Consider the following 27,413-nt stretch of genomic DNA (forward strand, 5'->3'; position numbering starts at 1 on the left):
ATTCACCGGTCATGAACGTTTTACAGGTTTCAAGCTCAGTTATTTTGTGGCAATTTATACTCATGTGATCGATATCATCTGCTAATTCATCATTGAAGCCTTTTGTAAAATAAACATAATATGAAAACATATCAGTGTTGTGAAAAACTGCCACATAAAAGATTTGGGTTTGGCTGTTAGAGAATGAACGGCTTTATGGTTCGGCTCGGCTGAGACTGGACTAGACTTAGGAGTTACTAATGTAGGAATGTTACTAATGCAGAATTTTGCCTGGTTCGCATATATTACAGTGAGCGGCGTGAAAAATGGAGTGTAGGTTAATACGTTTGCTTGTGTGATACTCATTGCTACGGTGTGCTGTGATCGCGACGAATCTTCTTGCCTATTCTTGCCCTTCGACTGTAGATCTACGCTCGGACAGCTCAGCGTTGAGCCTGATGTCAGGAGAGTTCTGTAGTTTTTGGAGGTCATCTTTCGATCGGATGTGTAAAAGAGTTGCACCCTGCTTCTGTCGCGCAAATATAGAGGCCCGTTTGCACCAGCAATACTCATAGCCGTGTTGCTTCACTGTTTGTTTAGCATCTCGAAATAACTGCCGGTTTTCCTTGTTGAAAAAAGACTTTAAGGGACGGTCCATCCAGGCCAACAGCTGAGCTTATTACATTGCAGCGCGATCGGGAACTGTTCACTTTTTTGGTACGTAGAAGGCGCACGACAACTGTACGCAGGTATCTGAGCTCCTTTCCCTTAGGGCCCGCACGATGTATCCAATCCACATAATTTTCGGTCACCTCTACGCCAACTGCCCGGGCTCCGAGTTGCACGACGTGTTGCAGGTTCTCGTTAGTTGACTCCATTATGCCACATAGTACCACTTCGTTACGCAATTGGTATTGTTCCCGTGCGTTCATCGTTTGTTCCATGTGGGCAACCTTCTCCTGTAGCATTGAAACTTCCGCGTCTCTCTGTTCGAGTCGTTTCAACCGGGTATCATGAACCTTCGACAGCTCGTCGAGTCTGTCGTGACATCGCTTCAGAGAGGACGTCGCCTCTTCCAGTTCGGTTTTAAGACCTTGTATTTCGTTGGTGAGCGCGCGGACTTCATACACTAAGGCTTTAACTTCGCTTTGCGGGGCATCGGCTTCGTTCTTCCTGCGGTTGTTCTGGTCCTCGCTGCAGGCCCTTATCGGTGTGTGTGTGTTGTCCCCGCCCTTTTTTTGCGCGGCGCTGCAGTCTGGGCATTTCCATATTTTTTTACGGTCAGCCGGATAGAGCAGTTTCTGGAGCACCCGTCACATTTCATTTTGTAAGTTTTTATAATGACAATCTCACTGAGGCAAAATACACAATCACTATTACGCGCGCAGTCTGCGATCAGTACTCTTTGATGCGCCGTGCGTCACAACTGATAACGTAATACCGCTGGACAGCTACACTCCACTGACCACTTTAGGCCCTATGCGCACAGTTGCCATTCGCGCGCAGCCGGGCGTGTGTATGTTTCGCTACCCGTGCAGGGTAAAAGGTAACGTGTTTACATTGATACTAATTTTGCTTTTATTTTGGACTAAACGGATACGCAAACACTTTTAAACACATCACTATCATTTTACACAGTTTGTAATTTTATTGCAGTATTTAAAATTTTAATTATGATAAAGGAATATTTTTAGACGGAGAGATAACTTAACGTTACTGTCAGTTAGACCGACCGGTCAAAGATGACATACACATTGTCAGAGTATACAGATATTACAGACATATCGTGCGCACATGACACTAAAATGTTTCTAGTATAATCGTACATAACACTACCTCTCTGTGATTTAAATCAGGAAAATCTTAACCGCTCTCTCTCTTTCATAATTTACCGTCACGTCTCAATACTCTCCATTCAAACAACCCAAAAAACGACGTACTTAGCCCGGCTAAACCTACCATATAAAAGTGCAAAATGCATTAGGATTTGAAACTAAAAGAACTAGATAAAGTTACAAGAAATAAACTGCATTTTGAAACCAGAAATAAACTGTATTTAAAGATCTTCAGAAGTTTTGTGTTAAATTGTTTTACTTTTAGGTATAAATAAAACGTGAATCAAATCATTTTCTTTTAATTACAGACATAGGGTACCTTGACAATATTTATTCTGTAGGAACTACACCATCCATTTTCATGTTAAAAGAATATCCAAACTATCCAGTACTTTAAATAAAATTCAAACCCAGGTTCTAGATAATGATTTTCTTTTAAATGATTGAATGCAGTTTCACTACCTTTTTGAATCTCTCACATCTATCTTATCTTAGATTTTTCATACAGACCAATTTTTCTAGCGATAGCATAGAGCTCCAGTATGTGGGGAGATTCTAGGATGTCAATTCTAAACGTGGGAATGCCTCTATTAGTAATGTCATTCAAAGTATCAGAGTCTAGTATCTGCTCTGCCTATGAGTTCGTTTTGTGATGTGCGTAGGTACGAGTAGAATAGTGTCAGCACATTTTGAGTGACTTGTTCACGTAGTCTATTCGTAATTCTGTTTATAATACCCCAATAGGTACTTTGTACAGTTTAAAAAAAGTGTACAATTACATTCTGAAAATACCAAGATGAGCCAAGTATGTTTATTGTGCTGCTTGTACGCGCGTTGTATACTATCCACCTTTTTAGGAGGAACCCTTATAGGTATAGTTTCGCCATGCCCGTCTGTCCATCTGCGGCTTAGCTCAATCATAGCTAGAATAAGATAGATAGTTAGATAGATATAATATGGTAGCTGCATTGGCATGCTACCATAACCATTGTTTTAAGTGAAAGCACACTTTCCCTATAAATTATCAAGATATTTGAATCAGATATTTTTAAAAGTAGCTCTTTAAAAAATCAATTACCTAGGTATGAAATGAGTGAAAATAAGAAAACAAACTTAGGATCTGGATATGATTATCGAGAATTTTCAGATTTAAATTTTATCCTCCACTGGGTATTTTTGGGGATCAAACTTGAGTATTTCTCGAAATGGTAATTTTTCGCTTCTAAGACAACGAAAGTTATTTCATGATAACAGAAGACCAAGTACCTATTTAAAAAAACTTACCTTTGACATGCCACCGAGTTGACAAAGTATATAGTTAATCGCAAAAATGAGAAAATAAAGATAAAAGTTAAGGTAAAGAAAGTTCTACTTTAGTTTTGTTACGAGTATTATACAACGAAAAATGCGGGCTCGGCGAGCGCAACTCAAGGCCCTCCATATTTTGATCGAGCCTAATGTATGAATGGCCTTGATTTTGCAGTTAAGTGCAAGTATGAATTTATAAAATTTTCAACTTTAGATACTAGATAGATACTGCTTGGACGTTATTTATACTCGTACCTACGGTAAAATAGTAAATTGGTGTGGTTTAGCATATCAAGAACCACAAATGATATCCTCTTTTTATTAAATCGGTGTACATGTAAACACTATTTAATTTCTCAGGAAGGAGGAATCGCTCAGATGTTTTTTCTCGCGTTTCATCATGCTAGCCGCACTGCTTAATAGTTGTTAAGTAACACATAGGTATGTAATGTACCTATTTTAATCTTTTTCGAAGATATATTACTCAATTGTCAAAATTCTTGGTAAAAAATCGTACAAAGCCCTGCGAAGGTACCTTTTGTGAAGGATGTGTAATTACGGAACCCTACATTGAGTAAGGCCCGACATGCCCCTGGCCGGTTTTTTTAATTCAGTTCCCAAAGCTTAAATTGCAATTTGCTCATAATGCAGTAATAGTGTAGGTACCTTTACACCTGGATCTGTATATTTCAAGACTCAGATATTATATGAACACAATCGTAAAAAAATAAATTATTAGCCATTTATTTCTTGATGATAGCAGTTTGTTATCAACGATTATCTAAGACATGAAATATCGCCGTGTGATAGGGTTCGAGCGAGGCGACACAACATGCGCGGCTGACACACTTCTCGCGATACGAAGCTAATTATTAAGCTAACTGAATCACTTTAATGCTCACTACGTCCTACCATTCAGCTGCAACATAACATCCGATAAACCTTTACTCGCTCATTTTTAGGCATAAAACGAGTGAAGTAGTTGCTTTACGCCTTAAACGTACAGGTGGCACGTGCATACCTGCCTTATTAATATTATTGGTAGTAAGTGCCTGGCTGCTGATAAGACGTGGACGTACCCGCTGCTTTACCGTGTTTACATTCGTTGAGTAACATGCCGTCGTTCCTCTTGTGACATCGACACGCTCGTTAGTGCTTAGAAATGATTCAGTGTTAAATTTAAATGTGTGATTGAATTCCATGTAAATCATTAACCAACCCGAGGTCCCGCGGGGTCACTGCGATCGCTCTTGTCGATAAGTGTTGTCGTCACACTTTCTTGAGTGTTGTTTAAAATGATGTGCACAGGTGTTATAATGTCAGTAGTCCGAAATGTTACTACTCGTAATTTAATAAGTGGAAGCCAGGACTAAATTTGCTGGTAGATTTTATTATATCACTATATTAGTTGTGGTGTTTCAGTGATTAACGTGTGACACGTTGTTATTAAAAATATGGATAGGTTTAGACAAAAAACGAAAAAAGATAAACCCATGAAACATGCGGAAAAAGAGAAATCTCCTATGTTCACGGACGTAAAGACTATAAAAGAAAATTTAAAAATAAAGGAGATATTGAGATCTGTAAAAATGAATAATAGTATGCGAATCAAGGCACCACGAGGCAGTGTTGTGATGGATAAAAATGAGTTTACTGATGTCCAAGAAGATGGTTCCGATGATCACAGTGACCTCCAAGACACAAAACCTGATGATGACTTGCAAGAAGCCAAGAACTTCGATATAGTGAATAATTTATTACACGAGAGTAAAAATCCGAACACACATTTGCAAAATGAAATTTCTACGAATACGGAACAACAACCTGAGCCCTATCAGGACAACTTGCAACTTGCGCACGATACTGACTATAACAATCATTCGACTCAAGATACTGAAATGTCTGCTTCAAAAGTGGAATGTATGAGAGAGCCCGATGTAAACCAGGAAAACTTAAAAAGCGAAGAATCCGCCTCTAAACCTGATTCACTACAAACCAAAACACACATCGTAAAAAATCGGGAGCGGAAATTATCTTTAGACAACACTATGTTAACCCGGCGAGAGAGTTTGTCTCAATCAGAAATGGATCTGCATTCTATAGGAAAATCTCCGCTGGAGAGAAAATCGTCATTTTTTAGGAAAAAAATGGACAGTTTCTTAAAGAACACAACAGAGATTTTTAAGAGACAGTCGTTAGGGAGCAAGTCTCACAGTATGTCCCGTAGAGGCTCCATGTCAGTTTCCCTTCAGTCTTTAAATGAAAACGTGGATACGGTCGGAGACGAATACAACAGATCTGCACTTAGTCAACAGGTAAGCGCTATATTATAAAGTTGTAAAAACTGTACAGGGATCAAATATCTGAGTCTTGAAATATACAGATCCAGGTGTAAAGGTAGGTACCTACACTATTACTGCATTATGAGCAAATTGCAATTTAAGCTTTGGGAACTGAATTTAAAAAACCGGCCAGGGGCATGTCGGGCCAAGCTCAATGTAGGGTTCCGTAATTACCCATCCTTCACAAAAGGGGGTACCTTCGCAGGGTTTTGTACGATTTTTTACTAAGAAAGGAAGACTTTCTGCGATAACTCAAAAACTTTCCACTGGTCATGTTCGTTTTAGTTTCGATTGAATGTCTTTATTAAGCTCCGTCTTCACAATTTTTTATATATTTTTTGGACCCATGGTTTAAAAGTCAGAGGGGGGACATTTTTTTTCTTTCAGACCAAATATTCCTAAAAATATTTTCAGTTTTAAAATTTTTTGGTGAATACCCCTATTAATTTAAAAATATCTTTTCAACGTAACCCCACACCATAGAGTTGAAGTGAAAAATAAAATCCCTACTTTACATGTAGTGAGGTCCCCGAAAAAAAATCTAGATATTTTTTTACCACTTTGTCGGCATGATTAATTTATAATATCCATGCCAAATTGCAGCGTTCCATTACTAATGATCACGGACCAAAGCCTCGGACGGACAGACACACAGATAGACATACATGGCGAAACTGTAAGTCCCTAGTTGACTACGAAACCCTAAAAGAGCTAGTTCAGCGATTAAATTGAAATTGAAATTGAAATCGTTTATTTCGGACATAATTATCCATAGTTTTGCTTAAAATATAATGAATAATTTATAATTTATAATCTAATTTACTTAATATAAATAAAATCTACATTAAACTAATTAATTAACTTACATTGAATTAGTATTATTATTCTGTCTCACATGCATTGACATCCAGTGGATGATCATAGGACTGTCCATCTTCTCGGCGACCACCTTTAATAGAGTGTTAGGGCTGCCCTGCAACCGCGCCCACAGGGACGCCACGCGCTTGCGCAGCACGGCGTGGAAGCCGTCCGTGCCGCTGTCGGCGAACATGCCCGACGCGCTGCAGCGCCAGGGCAGCCCCAGCAGTCCTCGAAAGGCATTGTTGTATTGGACCCGCAGAGCACTAAACGTCCTATTGGTGTAATCACTCCATAGGCTACACGTGTACAGCGTCTGACAGTAAGATTTAAACAAAGTTACCTTAACTTCGCTTCAAATTATGATGGTCCATTTGTGTTCCACTACGGTCAGCTACAGGCTGCTTGAAGGCTTGCTTCCATGAAGCTGATATACGGAATGTAACAAAAATCGTGGGGATACGTTTAAAAGCATATTCGGTATCGTGTTTTGATCAGGAAAAGTAGAAATGGAGGTTTGGCTGACTTGGACAACCCTACCTTCCTTAAAAAAATTGAGACAAGTTTTTTTCGTCTATTTTCCTTATCAGAACATAATATCGAATATACCCTTGAAGGGATCCTCAAACAAAACTCAGCTCATAGGTACCTTCTACTAGAACCAAAAATGAGATAAGTGGTGGACATCTATAAATGATATTCTAAAACACTTACCTACCTAAGACCATTTCAGAACTATGTGGGTACTGTCTCACTCTCAATGACCATAAGTGTGAGCGAGATGGAAGTGTGTGCCCGGGAGCGCAGATATTATTTATGTTTAATTTTAATATTTAAAGTGTTTTAAAAATAAAAAAAAGTAATCGCTGAGTTCCCTCAAGCAAAGTATTGCTCATTTTTAGAAATAATTTTCATATGTTTAACTTTTGTGCAAAATAAATTATAATTTTTTTAAATGCATTTTAGGCCTATCATTTTCTCTAAACTCAGGGCTCGAATTGCTTAAATTTATGGCAATCCATAAAAAAATTTAACCTTCTGAACCTACTGCACCTTAACTATCAACCTAAAGCAAGTGGGATTGACTTCAACTTATGCGGGCGTCCGCATTTTACGTAGGTACCTTCACAAAAGTTCAATTTCATTCAAATAGTCGTGCGATTTGGGGCACAATTACTTGAGACTCAAAGTAAAGTTGATTTATAATAAACTTACTAACTGCAAGTTCCTAAAAACTAGACAATTACCTAAAGGTCGCGACTGATCTGTAGGGCTAGGTCGGCTCTTTATCATTTGTTACCATGCCTGTCACGTTCTAACAAGTATGTAAGCGCCAAAAAGTGACGGGCGTAGTGACAAGTGATAAGAATGGAACTATGCTGCCACCGCTGTACATTTTGCTCATAATGTGTAACGGGATACAATACCGAAATGTTACAAGTGAACTTTAAGAATAATTAATATGAGGAATAAATAATTTTGTTGTAAAATTTTGTGTGGCAAGCAGGAGGTGCGAGGGAGCGCGGCGAGCGTAGCGTCGAACTCGACGCTTGGTGTGAGCGAGCGCGACAGCGCGGGCAGCCAGCCTGTCCTCTCGGCCAGCCAACCCAGCGTCGTGCACAGGCAGGGCAGTCCCACCAGTGAGTAAACAGAGCTATTCCACTGACACCCAGTCTGTCAACTGGAGCTCAAATAATCTTCACTAGTAAAAAACTGACTTCACATTATAAAAGTTTGAAATGCCATTAAAATCATTTACAATAATAGTGCATCTCATAACAATTACAATTAGCCCCAAGACGTAAAATGCCTATCGCGGAGAAGTTCCATCTGGTCTTCATGAGCAGTTCCATTTCACCAAACAGCACTGTTTAAATGCAAATGCTAAGTTTTTCGATTTAAATAAAAAAATCGCAATAAGTATGCCCTCAAGATTTGAGGAGTTCCAACAAACCCCTTTGGAATTCATCATCGCAACTCGACCTTGAACGTGAAGTACGTATCGTTGAGGTGTTCCGTTCTGGTCTTCATCAGCAGTTCCACTTGATTAAATGTCACTGATTTGCACATGGATTGGGATGGAATAGATTAAAAATATCAAAAATCACTATAATATGTATGCCTATAAGATTTGACGAGTTCCCTTTCCCTCAATTCCTCATGAAATCCATCATTAGAACAAAATTTTGACAAAAATTGTAAGTAAATTTCCGAATTGGTTCAGAAATGACGGAATTCTGAGGTAACAAATAAAAAATATATACAACCGAAACCGAGGTTATCATCCTCCTTTTGGAATTTTTTGAACTCTGTTAAAAATGCCGGTTAAATGTGAGCCGATGCTCATGGTCTTACGATTCAACGGACCCGAAGGGGCTTCCACCACTCATGCGTTCAGTAATGCTGATGGGGTGTTATGATCATGAAGCAGCTCCTAGTTTTAAGAAGCCGACTAGCCCGAAAAGAATATACCTTTATACCTAAAATACTTACCGTAAAATGTGCCCAAGTACTTTTATCCCCACTTGGCAATTGTGCTCCAACAGTTTTTAGGGCTCGGTACCAAAAAGGCAGAAAATGAAACCTTATCTGTCTGTCACATTGCCAAATATCTCGAGAACAACTTGAGCTACCTATTTGAAAATTGGCATAGCTTAGAACGCTAACCCACTCAGACACATTGAAAGTGTTATTTATAATTTTAGTTATTAATATACACAATGCCCAATATAAAGAGGGAGCAAATTTCAAAGTCAAGTGCGGTATCATTTGAAAGAGATCAAATTGAAAATTCCAATACATTTTTTTTTCATAGTGTTAAAAATAAGGTAATAAATACCATTGTCTCAAGTAGGTATATCAACAAAAAATATCAATTTTTTACATTACATTATCATAATATACAGTGTGTAAATCTAATACGGGCGAATCTCTTAACGGTGGTTAGTATAGGACATAAGAAATGTTATTAGATCATATTTACTTAAAATTGCAATTAAAATTTTATCCATACAAAATAATTCGGCCCGCAATGCAATCACACGCGCGTTAAACGCTCGTTGACTGTTACTTCCAAAAGCTCATATCGCGTATGTAATGTCATTATTGTGATTAACTGCCATGAGTGGGTAAATAATAACCAAGTATGATGCTTTTAATCTGATAAACGAAATACCTAGTTAAAAATAAAGTTAGATACCCTTACACGTAAAAAACTATTTTAATACCTACCTATTAAAAGCACAGTTTAGTTTCGCCGGTTTCGCCACAGATACCTATTTTCCACGTGTCTTCCTTGTATTTCATAACAGGTTTCGCAACGTCGTTTGACTAGCTCCATGATCACGTGGCGAAGATTGATGGTATCCCAGACTTTCTGCAAAACTTCAGTTATCTTGTTTCTCAGTTCTTCTTCTACCTCCTTCCTCTACTGCTCTCAGGGTCAAGTGCAAAATGGCGGAGGATTCGATCGAGAATAGCTGCTCCCTCCACCCTTCGCGAACTCACTGTATCGCGTTTACAATTACTTACTGGAGCGTTTTTTGGTACAATTCGATCAAGGAATCGCTCTCTGTACAGAGCTAACACTCGATTACCGTTTTGTAATGCTTCGCTTAAATCAAAATCATGTCCATTAATTGGTTCGGGAGCAGTAAAAGTTGTTAAACGAGGCATTTTTATAACTTACGATTACTTCTGTATTGACTATTGAATGACTCAAGAATGACTGACATTGTCAAATCAAAGTTGAAATAAAATAAAAAACATTTAACTTTACCAAAGAGTTTGTCACGTTTTGAAACAATGTACCAAACTTTGTGGTGTTTACACTGTTAAGTTAATTCTCGAAATCAATTTTGGTAATAATACAATTATCAGAGGGGCCGTATGCTTATTTCCCACCATCTGGTATAACAACATCAGACAAATGTACTGATATGAAATGCATTTTCAGAAAAGGTGCTATCAAAGCATGTCTATGCTCAGTATTAGGAAACATCACGTCAAGTACTGTTATCGTGACTGATTAAAATGACATTAAGTAGATGAAGTCAGTTCTTTGTTGATAAAAATGATAAATAAATAACATTTAATTTCATTTATTATTATATATAGAATATTTATTTATTTTTATTTATATATATATGTATGCATTATTTTATGGTTATTTTTCTATCTATGTATATTTGTATAAATGTCTATTCAAAACGTGCATTTCATTAATTTCAGTGATTGTACACTTTTGTTTGCGTTTGTCATTCATTCACCGTTATTTCTGTTTGACTCTTTTCCTCAAAGGTTGACTGGAAGAGATCCCATACAGGGATAAGTTCACCTTTGTTGTATTTAATTTACACTGTAACTGTGTTTTTCGTGTTTTTATTTCTATGTGCAATAAAGTAAATACAATAAAGTATATACATTTAATATCTTTAACATGCCTAGTAGCAGTCTGTCTACCAAAATAACCACAAAACATTAAACGCAGTGTAACACTAACATGTGATTGTTCCTGCAGATATTAGGTAAGTTTGTTTTGTAAATGCGTAGTAATCGTTTCGAATAGATATTCTGGTAACGCAACCATGTTTAAATACATTGCTGCTGATAAAATTTTCAAAAATTAATTATGGGGACACAGTTAAGTGTAAGTAACTTAAAAAAAAACATCTTAATTAATTATTATACTAATGAGTTCTATGTCTGGTTTAATTTATCGCCCGTATTAGATTTACACACTGTATACATATTAAGTCCAGGAATATAATTGTAATCACACCTGTATCTTGATAACTTTTTTTAACTATCATTTTTTTTTCTAGTTCAACCTCCGTTGCTTAAAATTTGTATGAGATGACATTAAAGACACCTTCTTTCAAATAAAACAAAACTTGTTGAAATCGGTTCACATAATAAAGAATTATCCCAAACATACACGGGTAATTCTTATTCTTATATATTTTTTGGGTTACCTGTAAGAAAAGCATATGTTTTAAAAAAAAAAAATAAACAATTTAATTCTAGTTTTATGTCAACCGTGACTTCCCCGGATTTTGTGATATAATTTTTTTTATTTTAACATGAAGTGTTTTTATTACTTATCCCTATTCTACAACACTGTTTAAAAATTGTATGCATATATAAAGATTTTATATAATTTACAACATCATACATTTTGTGATCAGTTTTCGTGTCACCGTCGCGCGGGTTAGTATAGTCCTCCTCATCGATTTCGATGACGGCGACCTCAGCAATTACGGATTACGCCGATTATGCGCCCTAATGTGGCTGGCCAGGCCGAACTTGGTCTTAAAGACTCTTTTGCAGGTGTTACAATAGAGTTGGCCGGACGCGTTGTATGTATACGTGTAAGAGGGCTTCGTTCTCTCTTTACGTTGTTGGCGTTTGGTATCTAAGGCATTGAGGCGGTTTTCCTCAAACGATTTGATGTGGTTAAAAATGGTGGACCGCCAAGATGCTCTGTCTGCAGCAAGCTCCTCCCAGCGCTTAGCGTGTTAGTATAAACATGCGGTACTCGGTAGAAAATTATCTTTACGATTAGCCTTATATATTTTTTTGCGTAAAGCAACACTGTGTTGTTATCAGATTTGCAAATGGAGAGTTGCATTTTGAGTAAAAAGATTTGCAAGGGAGAAGTTTTGTCGAAAAACATTTCTTTGTATTTATAAAAAAAAGGTGAACTTTAACGCGTCACCGCCGTGTTTGAGTTTTAAAAGTCATTACAGTTTCACGTTATTATTTGTATCACAAGATACATCTCATACATTCAAGATTAAGGCTAATTATGTAATTTGTGCAGGGTCAAAGGTAATTTTTAAGTAATACTGAACATGTTCCAAATTGTCACGGCCGTGGCCTCAAAATTTTGTCACCGCCACGGACTTTTGAGTCCACGTTCGTGACGTATAGACACGTTTCGTGACATTCTTAATTACTTTGATTAATTTAGAGGCATATGGACTCTTTAGAGATGGATTTTTATTAGGGTCAATTTCACCAAACCAGCATTTTTATCTAATTTCCATGGAATTCGGAAATATTAATTTAATATAGGTAATAAAATGTAATGTCATAATTTGTAGAAAAATAAAATACTAACTACAAATAAATACTTTGTTCGCCGTTTCGCTATCTAAATGTTGCCTGGAAGAGATCGCTGTTTAGCGATAAGGCCGCCTGTTGTTACCTACACTATTAGACTCCAATGAATTCTCTGTAACTTTTATTATGTAGTTTGTAATAAAGTGTTTTATTATTATTTCTTTATTTATTTTTAATCTATTATTATTATTAAGTATAAAGCTAATATGACATTCAGGATACACATGTTCATGAAAATTTGAAATATATTTTAGTTTTAAAATTAATTTGCTTGGAATCGTTTAAGTTCATAACAGTGAGACTTGCTGATTAAACAACTAATCAGTACCATTGCGATAAAACCAAGTGTATACCTATTTTGTAACTATTAGATACGAATTAAGAAGCTTAGATACCTTATTATTCATAAAATTGTTAGATAAAGTTTTTTTCTGTATTTATATTTAAATATGTCAAATGATGTAGCCTCCGTCAGGGCCTTCGTATAGTGTTGCCTTATAGTGTGCTGGAGTTGCGGTATCATTAAGGATGTGCTTACAAAAAAATGAATATAATTATAATTTTCCGTTGAGCTGTTTGTTCCTTATTGGAACTCATTGGAAGATTTTTTAAGACATACGGTGAAATTGCGCTTATTGTCTTCAGAACGAGGAACTCTATATACTCGTATACCATTGACTTATATGTACATCTATCCACCAAATTTTATCAAAATGTGACGAAAACAAATCGACACCAAATAAAAAATCAGTTAATTTATATTATTTACATTTATTTTAGTGATAGTTCCAGAGAAATGTGAATTAACGTGCTTTGACAAAGTGTGTAAGTGTCAGCATAAACATCAAATATAGATGAAAGAATGATGCTTATATATTATGGCACATCTACATTCAAGTATTCAGTAAAGAGTTAGCTAAATGATGCGTCCCAACGGGTGTCGATCCACGCAAAACGCGTTTAAAGACGAATTTTGTTTGTTTGCAATTGCCAGGGCGAGCCGTCAAACGAACAACTGCAATTCACAGTCCTTGCCTAGAGATAATTCATTATCAATTAATATAAATTTAATAATTTTTATTTACAATTAAAAATATACATAATGGATATATACAGAGGATTACTAAAACTAACTTAAATCTAAAATAGGCCCTTAAGGCGATACAATACCAAGGATGCTGGCGGCATTTCCTCGTTGTATCGCAATACTGATACGTTATGCGAGGCTGCGAGCAAGGCGCCAGCTTTCGGTCGCCAGTTATGTCAACCAGCGCGATGGGACCCCATTAATATAAATTTAATTTTATCAAAAATTACTGCACTATACGACACTGAATGTCAACATATGGGCCCACCAAACCATTTGCGAAATAAATCACGGCTCGTGCCGAATTAAAGATGTGTTTAACCTTACCCTTTGTATTAGTTATGCATATGCATATATTTAGGTATTTGAATGTCTGCCGAAGCGCTTATGTCATACTTAGCCGTTACTTTATGCAAATATTATAAATAATTATGAGAGACATGGCCAAAATCAACAAATTTTAGGCCTTGAAGGCCTATACTAAGTAAAATTTCAAATTTCAGTAAGTATCTCCCGTGTTGAAGACAGTGTTTTTCATAACACTTGCTAGACCGGACCGCGCCCGGGCGTCCGACACGTCATTTTCTATGACGGCTGATCGGTGATCATGTGGTGCTTTTCATAGAAAACGAAGCGCCATCCGCCATAGCATGAGTCATCCTCGTGTAGGGGCAAATATAAATATACACGGTGTATCACGAGAAACCCGAAATATTCTATCCACACATTTCTGAGGCCAAAAGAAGGAATAGTAGATTGTATTTTTTAGTTTTTTAATTATTTTTTGTACTTCTTTGGCGGATGTAGGGTACATGAACATTGAACGCATATTGGTGGGTATGTGACTCGGATATGGCAACTGAGTTGGGGATGCATTAATTTGATCAATAAAATAATTGTTGAAAGCGTTGGCTATACATATTCTCTAGGTTTACTAGCAACACGGTCTTGGTCTATTCGAATTGTATGTAGGTATGGGTTCTTTCGGGCATATCATTTTCGAACTATTAATTATTTGCCAGGCTTGTGCTTTCTTTGTTAACTTTTTTTTTTAAAATATATTTTAGAGTAATTGTCAAGGAGCGATTTGTTGTCTTCTGTAGGGGAGAGTCTGTAGCGCCACAGTAAATTTCTTTGCTTCCGACTGCATATTTTTATCCCCTTCGATACCCATTTAACTTTACTGAACCTTTTAAGTAATACTTTTTTATAAGGGAAGCATAAATCATAAAACATTCGAATTTTTTGCAATAATAAGTCATATGCTGTGTCTGGATCTTATGTTTGATAAATTTCGGTAAAAGACAATGAATCAAGGCAAGACTTGAATCTGAAAAGGTTTGAACTAGAAATGTCGCGTTTCATTACGGACCATGAACCAGGAATACATACATGTTTTTTTATGCAAACTTTTAGTATCTGCGCTGTGTGATCTGACAATCCCAGGTCGAGTACTTCACCATCACAGCCAGATTCTTATGTCTATGACTTAATTAAATAATAAAAATGGCGTACCTACCTACATACATTGATGTACCTTCTATTTAAGCGAATAGTTAAGTGAATGAAACACTTGTAAATTGCATTTGACTGTTAATTTTATTAACATTAACCATATGCTATCTAATTTTCAGGCACTAATGGAGCATATAACCAGGACTCACTCCTCAATTCTCGAGCTATTTCCATGAGCTCGGGGTTAGACTCCGCGTTCGGACAGCGGCGCCGGAAGACGTCTAAATCCAACAGGTAAGTAGGTAGGTATTACCTAGTTGGTTACTAAGTTCTGTTACTCGATTTGTAACCTCTTTATTTCCCTTAAAACAAATGCTACCGAAAAAATAAAAAAATACAATGTGATGGATTTGTGAGCTATAATTATATACCACACATAACGCTTATCTCGTCGTATCTATAATGAATTGGGGCCTAAAAGAGAATCGTATCGCAGTAATTGCGTTGCACAAATGTGGGCACCCGCCAAACATGATTTTGAAGTTGCTTGAAAACCTAAAAATCAACAAACAATTTGTTTATCGCACAATTAATGGATACAATATTACTCAGAGCTTCGATGAAGGTTGGTTGTGTCCTTTGTAATGTCTTGGTTGGAACACTGCCGTACCCCTGGGTACCGTCACAATAGTTGGAAAAATAATATGACATTTTACTTGTATTTTAATAAAAAAATATTTTCATGGTACAATTTTCAATAATTACTCCCCAGACTAAACTTTGGCTCCCTTATTTCCAGAATAGTACTGAGGTACGTATGCCTAAGAAAGCTCATCATTTTTTTTAAATATGAATAGTTTTGTGATGGTAGTATCGATAAAATTACAATTCAGAATTTTTCAATTTATTTCATAATTATATTTCTTGTTAATCCTACCCTGACGATCCTTTTTAGGAGATAAAATATTATAGTATTTTATGATTTTCATGGAATTCTCGCATGTTTGTAATTTTTTACGATCGTGATGTGAATTCTTATAATTTTGGCTTAGGCAAATTTGTACTGAACTTTATATCATGAACCGCAAGAGGTCCGCAACCGCAAGAGGTCTGGAAGACCACGCACCGTTCGGACCCCAGCTCTAATAAAGGGAGTGAAGGCGAGAAGTGCAAGAAACCACGTTCGGAAGCAAAAGTTGTTGGCTATACAGATGTCTGTGAAGAGAAACTCCCTAAAAAAAGTTATCAAGGAAGACCTTGGACTACACGCTTACCGCAGACAAAAAGGTCATTTGCTTAATGGACGATTAAAGACTATAAGGCTAGAGAGAAGTCGCGTGCTATTGAAGCGGTACGCACAAAATGACCACCAAAAAATACTATTTACAGATGAAAACATTTTTACCATTGAAGAATGTTGTAACCGCCAGATTGACATTGAGTGTATGCAAAAAACAGTCAAGAGGCGAATGCGGCTGTTCCGAGAGTGCAACGAGGCCATGATCCCTCTTATGTGATGATTTGGCTGGGAGTGTCATACTCAGGGCTAACACAGGTTCATTTCTGTGAAAAAGGTGTGAAAACTGGGGCCAAAGTTTGCCAGGAAACCGTTCTCGAACCAATAGTGAAGCCTTCAAGCCACACCCTATTTCAAAACCAGCCATGGGTCTTTCAACAGGACTCAGCTCCTGCACATAAGGCAAAAACAACTCAAGCCTGGTTTCGAAGGAGCAAAATTGACTTTATTGCCCACGAAGACTGGCCGTCCTCCAGCCCGGACCTTAACCCCCTGGATTATGCCATATGGCAGGTTATTGAGGAGAAAGCCTATGCTAAACCCCATACAAATCTTGACTCCCTCAAGCGGGCCATAGTTAAGACAGTGACGGAATTAGACATGACAATCGTGCGTGCCGCTATTGATGACTGGCCTCGTCGTTTGAGGGCCTGTGTCAAGACCAGAGGAGGCCATTTTGAATGATATTGTCATATGTAATTCCTGATTTTGTGTACTTCATTTTAATATATAGTTTATTCAACTGTCGTTCGTATATTTTATGTAGATAAAGTTTCTTACAGTAACAGAATTTAGTAACCAACTAGGTAAATTTGGGTTTCACTTGTTCAATAAACCACACATTTAAACACTACTTTAAAAGTCGTTTTTACAACTATTAAAATCTTTATTTTACTCTGAATAACCCCAACAGTTAAAACAATTACCTGATTAATCAGTTTTTCAACAATAATATTTGTTTTGGTTAAATAAGAAATATATATATAAACAGTAGGCCCAAATAACCAGAAAGATTTTAAAGATGTATTCTTGATCGCATTTAGAGACTAAAATGTTTAGACTAAAGGCCTTAGGGAACGTTCGAGGTGCTATCAGCCCCTGCCACTTCGATTATCCGCGCACTGGCCCGTTATTTTCCTATTTACATCCTTCAGTCCTCCAGGTTATATTATTAACGTGAACAACCGATCATAAGTATTTATGTGATGGCCAAGCATGTTTGTTTGATAAAACAATAAATGTCGTTTTCGGTCAGTTTATGTTAGCTTAAAGCTGCAGTTGACGTTGATCACTAGATGATCTAATAGATGATGAGTGACTAATGGTATAATTATATGTAACTATAAGTCCTTTCCCGCTGATTACACATTGAAGCTCCCAATTTTAAAGAACGTCCATGTCGTACGGCATTTACTCGTATAAGTAAATTACAATTATGAACAAAAATGTAGGTAGGTACCCACCTATGAAGATAAACAAAGGCTGTTGTAAAATGTATGACGGAGGACAAAAATGCATGTTTCTTATAGGTACTAAATATGTAAATTTAAGGAATCGATGATATAATTTGACAAATTGCTGAATAGCGTAACGGAGCGGCCAGCCTAGCCAAGGTGACAATCGCTATCGCTACGACTACGAAACGCTTTGTGTCTATCTCTCACACTTCCCTATTAGTACGACAGTGACAGTTGCGTTTCGATCGCTACGGAGCGTCAGCGATTTGCATGTTAGCTACGCGGCCGGGTTGCGCTTAAGTGTGGGATTATCCTGCCCTAGCCTCATTAAAATAATGTCGCACACGATTATGGACGGTGCCACTGTGCGTCGGGACGAAGTAACTTTCCCGTGACACCATACATTGCTCAGAGTCGTAAACATGATCGTGATTGAATAGGACTTGATGCCTAGGGATAATCAGCATACCTATTTAATGCATTACATTTACTCCTTTTTAGGGTTCCGTAGCCAAATGGCATAAAACGGAACCCTTATAGTTTCGCCATGTCCGTCTGTCTGTCTGTCTGTCTGTCTGTCTGTCTGTCTGTCTGTCTGTCTGTCTGTCTGTCCGAGGCTTTGCTCCGTGGTCGTTAGTGCTAGAAAGCTGAAATTTGGCATGGATATATAAATCAATAAAGCCGACAAAGTCGTACAATAAAATCTAAAAATTTAATTTTTTTAGGGTACCTCCCCTACACTTAAAGTGGGGGTGAATTTTTTTTTTCGCTTCAATCCTAGAGTGTGGGGTATCGTTGGAAAGGTCTTTCAAAACTAATAGGGGTTTTCAAGAAACATTTTTTGATAAAGTGAATATATTCGGAGATAAACGCTCCGAAAGAAAAAAAAAATGTGTCCCCCCCCCTCTAATTTTTGAACCATAGGTCCAAAAAATATGAAAAAAATCGTGGATGTAGAGCTTAAGAAAGACATTAAATGAAAACTATAGCGGACATGATCAGTTTAGCTGTTTTTGGTTTATCGCAAAAAGTTTTCCCTTCATAGTAAAAAGACTTACTTTAATTAGGTACTGATTATGCAAATTTGCCTATTTGTTTAACTCGGGTGAAAGGTACCGTTTCATCCCTTGGTTAACAATTTACTATACTTTAAGCTCCAGTTTAGCTTATTGTGACGGAAGAGTAACTACGGAACCCTACACTGAGCGTGGCCCGACATGCTCTTGGCCGGTTATTATGCCTATATTCCAACATGCGTTATACTATTGTTTAAGATAAGAGAATCATAATTGCTGAAAGATACTATAGAAATTACTTCAAGATACTTATTATTACTCCCGAACTATTGAGGTATTTTTTTAAGTACCTACAAATAAATTACCTACTTACCTATTTTGTACAGCAATCTCGTGTTAATAAATAGAAACAACGCAAAGAAAGCATGACATTCCAAACTTGGTACTCATATCAACCAAGGCAAATTTTTTGGGTAGGTACACCAAGGTACACCGAGAGCCTTCAACCACTAAATGCACGAGGTATTCAAAATTATCCTGGCTAAGTGGCTAGGCTTTTTTCAAGCGAGCGAAGCGAATTGAATAAGTAGTTTGTTTTCGTGATGACTTAAAAATTGGAATAATTTATATGATACGAGTATTAGTTAAAGCATAGATGATGCTATTATAGAACGAGCGAGCGAAGCAAAGAGAAGTTCTTACATTCAACTTGGAACACACGGCTGGCTAGGGGCACGTCCCGGCATTTCAATGTTTAAAACTGAACTATCAAAGGATAGTTTGTTTCGGAATAACTAAAGTATTGTTCTAATTTAAATGAAATTATATACATATTTTATTCTACAATTATGATCAGGCTCGATCAAGGGATTATGGAGCTAGAATAGCCTAGAAGGCCCAAAGGCTATTTGTCGACGCGGTGGGTACGCGGGAAACTGGGCATTTTAGCAGGAATATAAAATATTTGTAGGTATCACTGGTCTAATTGAGTTGGAAATCAAAACCTGGTAGGTACGGTGGGCTCAAAAATTATATGCGAACACATGTCGATTCCTTATGGATTTCATTATTGAATTCCAGTTTGGACAGAGAAAATTAAAAAATTATATCGAAATCACTTTCTTCACTGGCTCAGTTACCTAGTTAAAAAGGATCTTGGCCTCTGACACATGAAAGCGCCGCTCTGCCCCATTCTGCGCCACTTCATGCCGCAACCAGCTCCTATAGCTCCCTATTCTTTCTGCACCTCTAACTTCCATCTTCATCCCTGACATGTCCCAGAATCTTCTACAAGAATATTCGCAATCAGTTCATAAACAAAATAAACTCCGTTTTCCACAACTTTTAATTAGTACATGCAAGAACTTTCATGGCTTTCAAAGATTGGTAAGCTATGGCCTGCATTTAACGAAACACAATCATAAAAAATCAATCTGATCGGTCATTTAAAATGCGGTCGCGGTAATGACTTTATTGCAAGGCAAAAGTGATCGGCTAATGGGCGTAGTTATCAGTGCGATCTATTCTTTAATTATTCGATTCCGACTATTTGGAAACTAGCGTGATCAGAGCTATTGAATGAGAGATTATTTCGTAGGAATAAAACTTGAAAGTTGACCTTTCTATATTTATATACTTACCTATTACAATTTAAGACCGATTAAGCATTTTTTTTATGGTAGAGGAGGCAAACGAGCAGATGGATCACCTGATGGTAAGCGATTACCGCCGCCCATGGACACCTGCAACACCAGAGGGCTTGTAAGTGCGTTGCCGGCATTTAGGTTTTGTCATGGTTTTTACATTTCCTCTCGCAGATTTGGAACTACATATGCGTAAGGAAGGATAATGTTAGTTAAATGTTGCAGACTAAAACTGCAAATACAGATAAATCTCCCAGAATTTTAAGTTTTGTGCAGGTTCGGTAAGTCCCACGAGTCTACTCCTCAAAAGTTCATTATTGCCCCAACTTAATACTCAAAAATCCGTGAACACAGAATAAACGACAAGCGCGGTTATTGGATAGGTACGAGTACCTAGTAGATAGCTTAAAGAAAACAAATAGTTTTGTTGAAAAGCTCCTTTAATGATGCCTGTGTTAAGGTCATCGGCTATTGACAGCGCCATGTAACCGTTTTGTACTACAGCGACTTCGATTCCAAACTGTATTTTAAATTATACGTACTAGAGCCGCGCACACAAGGCATGTGTAAATTAACTTAGATCATAGATATTTTCGATAAATCCGTGTTTGTTTAAAAGTAGGTACTGAATTAAACTGAACTAACTAGTTTACGCAAACATCTAATACATGCCGAATTTGGTGGCTTATCATTGGAATACATTTCGGTTGACGAATGTAGTTAAAGTACATATTTTACGTTATTTGCGTTTTCAATTTAGGTTTAATGTCAAAAATTAAAATAATATTATTGAAACATGATTTTTTTATTAATTTGCCCAATAGGTGATAGGGAGTATGTATAATGCCCGGGCAATTTGAATAGTTATTAATAATAACTATTATTATCAAATCACCATCTCATATTGGTAATATTACATAATGCCCGGGCATTATGTAAAATGACCCATTTATCACTTGGTCCATAGCACATACACAACTCGTACTAAGCCATTAACACAAATCGCAAGTATTATGTTATTATGTTGTGTGTTGGTATTGTGTTGTTTCTTTATTTGATAGGCACGTACTTATATTATGCAAATTTAATATGTACGCGGACAATACTGAAAGTTCGTATAATGAGCCACTTAGTGATGACACAGTCAAATTTGTTTTAAGATATCATTTGAAAATCTATTTAACATTTTTTTTGTGGTACTATTTATTTGGGTGTAATTTGTACTTTAGATATGCTGCTTATAATGTGGGTATTTATAATGTTAAGTCGAGAAATTTGTTACGCTCGAACTTTATGCGACTTTCAATTTTCCCTCAGTCGATAAGTTTAGCTTCGAATATTGTCTTATAATGAAGCCCAATACTCGGGTGATTATTTGTGGTGGTTTTATTTGTTTGTTTTCATATTAATCTTACGGAGGACAATTAAGAATGAAGTCTTTCAACAGCGACTCTCCAAACTAAAATCGCTGTATGCTCAATAATAATAATTTACAAAAAAATCGCTTATCCGCAGATTCAGACAATCTTAGGGACCCAAATGAGTCAAGTAAAACCAATCCTACGTGTACCCGTATACGTCAGAAAACATGAATCTAAGTAGATACCCCGCAAACGCCATACTAAATCACTGACGGCTAAGTTTTCATACAAAAAGTGCCTGAGGAAAAATGGGCCGTGATTCTCAGGATGATCCTGTCGTAAAGAAAATTTGTACGCATTGTCACAATGAGTTAAGAAAAAGAATTATAAAATAAAATGTTACACAATAAATAAAGAAGTACTAGATTTTCTTCTTGAACTTTCGGTATGACCTAAGTATGTATAAGTATGACTACACTTATAAATTGACCGGGATATAAACCATTATTACTTTTTATATTGTTTTTATTGCTAAATAGCTTCCGATATTTCCCGGTCGATTTAAGTGTAGTGAAACTAACCGTGAATCTTTCAAAACTGTTATTATATGCTTAAGGCATGTACTGAAAAGAACTGTAAATTTCAAGCCGCTGTAACTTTGTTTCTAAGCAAGATGACTACGGCTTTCTTACCACGATAAAGTCTTCTTATTATTATATATTGCAATATAAATATATCTGGTTTTACGCTGTTCGACTTTACACCGGCAAATAGAAGAGATCACTGAAAATTGGTATTTTCAATAGCAAGTCAATTTGCAACATCCTACATGTTTGATTTTGAAACACATAAAATTACTTCAAAGTTTCGTGCATTGCATAATAAATAGCTAATTAAGTATGTTGTCCCTTGAACAGAGGCTTCGAAGCGGTAGATCTCTAGGAATAAGTGACCCTGGGCCCATCACAAAGACTGCTAATAGAATTTGCGAAAACGAAGCATACCTGGCATAATTATCGTAAAAACTACATAGGGTAGATATGCGGCTAAAATGCAACAAACTACGATGAAAGTCAGTTCAGTTCTTCGAACGAAGGTTAGGATAGCTAAAGTTACAGAAAATGTGTGTTACTTAATTCTAGGCCAAATCGAAAATCATACAATTTCCTTCGTACAAAAATCGCATTTAGCAGTTGACATAGAATAAAGTAATGTCGCTGGGGGGTGAGAACCTAGACTCAGTGTCAAAGTTTGTGTACCTGGGGAGCGTAATATCCTGTAAAGGTGGAGCGGATGAAGACATCGACAGCAGGATAAAGAAGGCGAAGGCTGCGTTCGCTCAATTAAAGGCTGTTTGGGAGTCGAATGTGCTCACGCGACGAGTTAAACTTTCCCTCTTCGAATCCACTGTGAAATCTGTGTTGCTTTTTGGCTGCGAAACGTGGAGAGTGACTAAAGGCCTAACTAATAAACTTCAGGTTTTCGTCAACAAGTCCCTCAGGTCGATCCTTCGCGTTTTCTGGCCAAAAACCATTCGAAATGAAGACCTATGGAGTATATGCCGGCAAACACCCATTGACGAAGAAATTGCGACACGGAAATGGAGATGGATAGGACATACTATTCGAAGAGGGGAAACGAATAATGCTACCATAGCTTTTGCGTGGAAACCGCCGGACGGGAGCCGTGGCTCCGGGCGTCCTGTACACTCTTGGCAACGGTCCGTCCAAAGAGAGTTACGAGCGGTCGGGTTGAGCTGGAGCGAGGCCTGAGGACGAGCTGAAGATAGGAAGGCGTGGCGCGAGCTTGTGAAGGCCCTTTGCACCTCTGGGGTGCTTTAGGACAACAACAACCTGCTGCTTTGTATTGTTTGGTAATATTCAGTAACAGTTGCCTGGAAACTCTAAAGACGAAAGTAGACGAGCGCCCCGAAACCGCCTTTATACGAAAATATTGTGTCATAATTTGAAACTATTTTAACCACAGCTATGTCCCATGTTTATTTTTATGGTTTTTTTATTAGAGCTAGGATAGGAGCATCAACAATTAGTATGGAATTTATTATTCTTTCTTAACTTTTATGAAAATCACCATTCGAAGTAAAAGTAGGAGTACACCAGGGATCGGCACTGAGCCCATTCCTGTTTAACCTGTCTATGGATTACCTCACAAAAGATATCCAGTCTTCTCTCCCGTGGACATGCTCTACGCAGACGACATTGTGCTCATCGATAAGTGCGCCAACAAACTAAATGCCACCCTCCAGCAATGGAGACGAGCGCTTGAGGACAGTGGTCTGCGCATTAGCCGATCCAAGACCGAATACCTAAAATGCAGCTTCAGTGAACAGCCACTTTCAAGCACAGACATCGTCATTGAAGGACAACCGGTGTCTAAAGTTAATCAGTTTAAGTACCTCGGGTCCATGCTAACAGCCGATGCCAACATAGACGCAGATGTCACCCACAGAGTCAACGCAGGATGGTTGAGATGGAGGACCCTTACCGGGGTGCTTTGTGACAACCAGATGCCAATACGGCTAAAAGGGCGCATCTACAAAACCGCAGTACGACCGGCATTAATGTATGGCTCCGAGTGCTGGGCGACCAACAAGAAACATGAACAAAAGATGCACACCAATGAGATGAAAATGTTGAGGTGGGCAGCGGGAGTGACGAGACTGGACAGAGTTCGAAATGAATATGTACGAGGCTCTTTCAAGGTCGCTCCCATTGCAGAAAAGCTGGCTGAAAGTCGTTTGAGATGGTTCGGGCATATAATGAGACGCGACGAAGAGTATGCGGTCAAAAAGGCCTTGGCCATTCCAGAGAAAAAGAACGGCAAAGGGAGGCCGCTTACCACGTGGTGGACAACCGTTACCAGGGACATGGAGCGGGCGCAGATCAACACCCAGACAACCCAGGACAGAAAAACCTGGCGCCTTCGAACGAGGAGGGCCGACCCCAGATAACGGGACAAGGCAAAGAAGAAGAAGAAGAAAAACTTTTATGAAAATAGAAAATCTAAAATATAAACATATAAGTAGCTACGGTTGATAAAGGTACATCCAATTGCATAGAAATGTTTTCTATAATGTTAATATCCAAGGAGGAAAATGGGCACTACGTTTTTATGGAAAAGCGGTCGTCCCCTGTTGTTACCTCTATCTATCTAATTGTCTTTGTATGTAATTCTGTACATTTATTGTAAGAGTATTGTATTGTATTTTATATAGAAAATATATAGATAGCTATGAACGAAATTTTAAAATAAATTTATGATAGCTTATCTCTGATTTTGGTCCTATCTTTCAGAGTCACATGGGTGGCTAGTGAAGGTTTGACCAACTACCTACGCCGTTCGACTCAAGATGAAACGAGCAGGGAGATGTACGCAGCCCATTCGTACCAGGACTTCTCGAGCATCCCCGAAAACTCGCTGCACGAGCCGAAGACCGACTCGAAGGGCCGGCGGCTCTCCTACCAACGTGCCGTGTCCGGCGAGGATCCCGCGCCCAGATACGACTCCAGCTTGAAGAGAAAACCTTTAATTCCTGAACATTCAGAGGTACGTTCTCATCACTTGTTATTACTCTATAGATCTTTATGTTGCTACCTAATCTTCTTTGCTACCTAATCAGACCAGCTTCCAAAATCCCAGAATGCAAAATACTATTTACTTATTGCCACCCGATCTTCCTGCCTAAGAGCGATTGCTATACCTCGTTTTTTAGATTTTACGGTAATTCAATAACAGATTAGAGACACGGTGATTCCAGTTCGTGTAGGCAGGATATTTGGTCCCTTCGAACGCTAGCAAGCGGTTCTTTGAAGTGAAGCTTATAATTATGCACCTACTACCTACCTGCAGTTATTTAGATACTTAGATTTGCCACCACCAGACAAGGCTTGAAAAACATGTACTTACATTTATACTTAAGTCGGGATTCCAACAGTTCCTCACAGTGCCGCATGCACACTGATATAATTTCGCCTTTGCGTAATCCATATGTAGGTAACTAAAATTATTATGTTGTATCAGGTAATATAAGGTAAATGTACGGTTTACCGAATGGGCCCTTTCACCGAATTTCGTCTATTTTAAGCTATAGTTAAGTCAATTACTGCTCATACATATTAAGTTGTATTTTTTTTCCGCGAGCTTAATACATTTCCACTATGTGGGAGAGCTGGCTAATTTGTGGCTTAGTCCAGATTGAACAATTGAAAGAGTCGGTCGATTGCCGCTTTGTATGGCATGCCTTAAGAAAATCAATTAGAAATTGCGTATACTTCTTAAGGTCATAATCCGTTGTTAATTATTTCAATCTTTCAAAATATGATTTGACAGGTATATTGTTTAATTACTTTATCTACAAACATATCATAAACCCTCAATGATGCCTTCAAAATCCGTAAATATTGGCCAACATTACGATAAACTGTTTTGTTACAACCAATTTCTTATCTGCGATAATGTTGTTATTGCTTCATAACTACATCAAAATCGATTTGGTTATGCATTCAAATTTGAAATATCCTCTTATTTGGAATATCCTATTATTTGACCTCTATTCTTATATCAGTCTAGATGCCTTTTTGTTCGAAATGAAATGTCAATTTCATACAGTATTGACATATCTCGCATGTTAGTTTGTATCGAATGATACGGAAATAGGCCTCCGACTCTAGTTTGTCTCTGAATTAAAAAAAAAATACATGCGTGAAAAAAGTTTTCATTTACCGCCATTTGACGTACAGTTTATCTTTTAATTAGTTTTAAGCATAAGTTGAATACGTTTTGTTGTTTTTAAGGTAACTATAGCAAATGTTTCGTGTAAAATAAGCGATAAAAATATTTCGGTGACGCCACCACATGTCCGCGAGTTCCGCCAAGAAGGCAACGATTTGGCAATGATGCCCCAACGGAGGCTGTAATTTGGGTTAGTGAATATTTCATAGAAAGTTTATAATATGTGTGTTGATAAAATAGTGTATGTAACTGTACATAATTAGGCATTAAAACACTCGTGTGATCTTTTTAAGAAACTCACTTTGTTGTTCGTTCAAACCCGCACTCGTGTATTTTAATGCCTTTTATTATGTTGGAGTCACATAAACTACTGTTTCTTACTCCTCTACTGTTATCTGTAATTTCTACATTCATTAACACGAAAATAAGAACACACATAAAAGGTTTCAAGAAAAGTCTATATTGTCTATTCCTCATAACAGCACTTGTGCTTTAAAATCGCTATATCGTTACTGCGATTAATGGCTACCAACCTATCAAAATCAAAACTAAAACAGTTTCAAACTAAGTGCATTGCTGCCAACTTACAAAATATTCATTTGGTTGCATAGTAGAAACAATTGCTTCATAAGTCGGAAACACGCATGTGACACCCGTAATATAACGACACCCATAGACTACGAAGACGGCTTAGCGTTGCTTGTTAGTCTTCATCGGCCACTGTGGCCAAAATCGAGAAAAAAACTGTCCAAAAATTCAATTTAGCAAAGAAGCAGGGCCTCATGAGCTACGAGAAGGGGTCGCTGACCGGCCGGGCCGGGGCGGGCCGGGCGCATACCAAGGTATGCTCGCTAGGGATTGCAAACCTAGGCTGTTGGGTTAACCATGAATGGGGGTCAA

The 27,413-nt window shown here is 37.6% G+C and overlaps 1 protein-coding gene across 2 annotated transcripts in view; it reads left to right on the plus strand.

Moving 5' to 3' along the window:
• Window positions 1-371: 371 nt before the first annotated feature.
• LOC133517165 (uncharacterized) overlaps window positions 372-27,413 on the plus strand; it is a 130,455-nt gene continuing 103,413 nt past the window's right edge. For both annotated transcript variants that reach the window (XM_061850352.1, XM_061850360.1), the window contains exons 1-4: window positions 372-5,437; window positions 7,830-7,962; window positions 15,167-15,281; window positions 25,076-25,328. In XM_061850352.1, the coding sequence (XP_061706336.1) occupies window positions 4,577-5,437; window positions 7,830-7,962; window positions 15,167-15,281; window positions 25,076-25,328 (1,362 nt within the window). In that variant the 5' untranslated portion in view covers window positions 372-4,576. The remainder of the gene's footprint in view (window positions 5,438-7,829; window positions 7,963-15,166; window positions 15,282-25,075; window positions 25,329-27,413) is intronic.

The sequence above is a fragment of the Cydia pomonella genome, chromosome 1 (assembly GCF_033807575.1).
Source record: "Cydia pomonella isolate Wapato2018A chromosome 1, ilCydPomo1, whole genome shotgun sequence".
Lineage (NCBI taxonomy): Eukaryota > Metazoa > Arthropoda > Insecta > Lepidoptera > Tortricidae > Cydia > Cydia pomonella.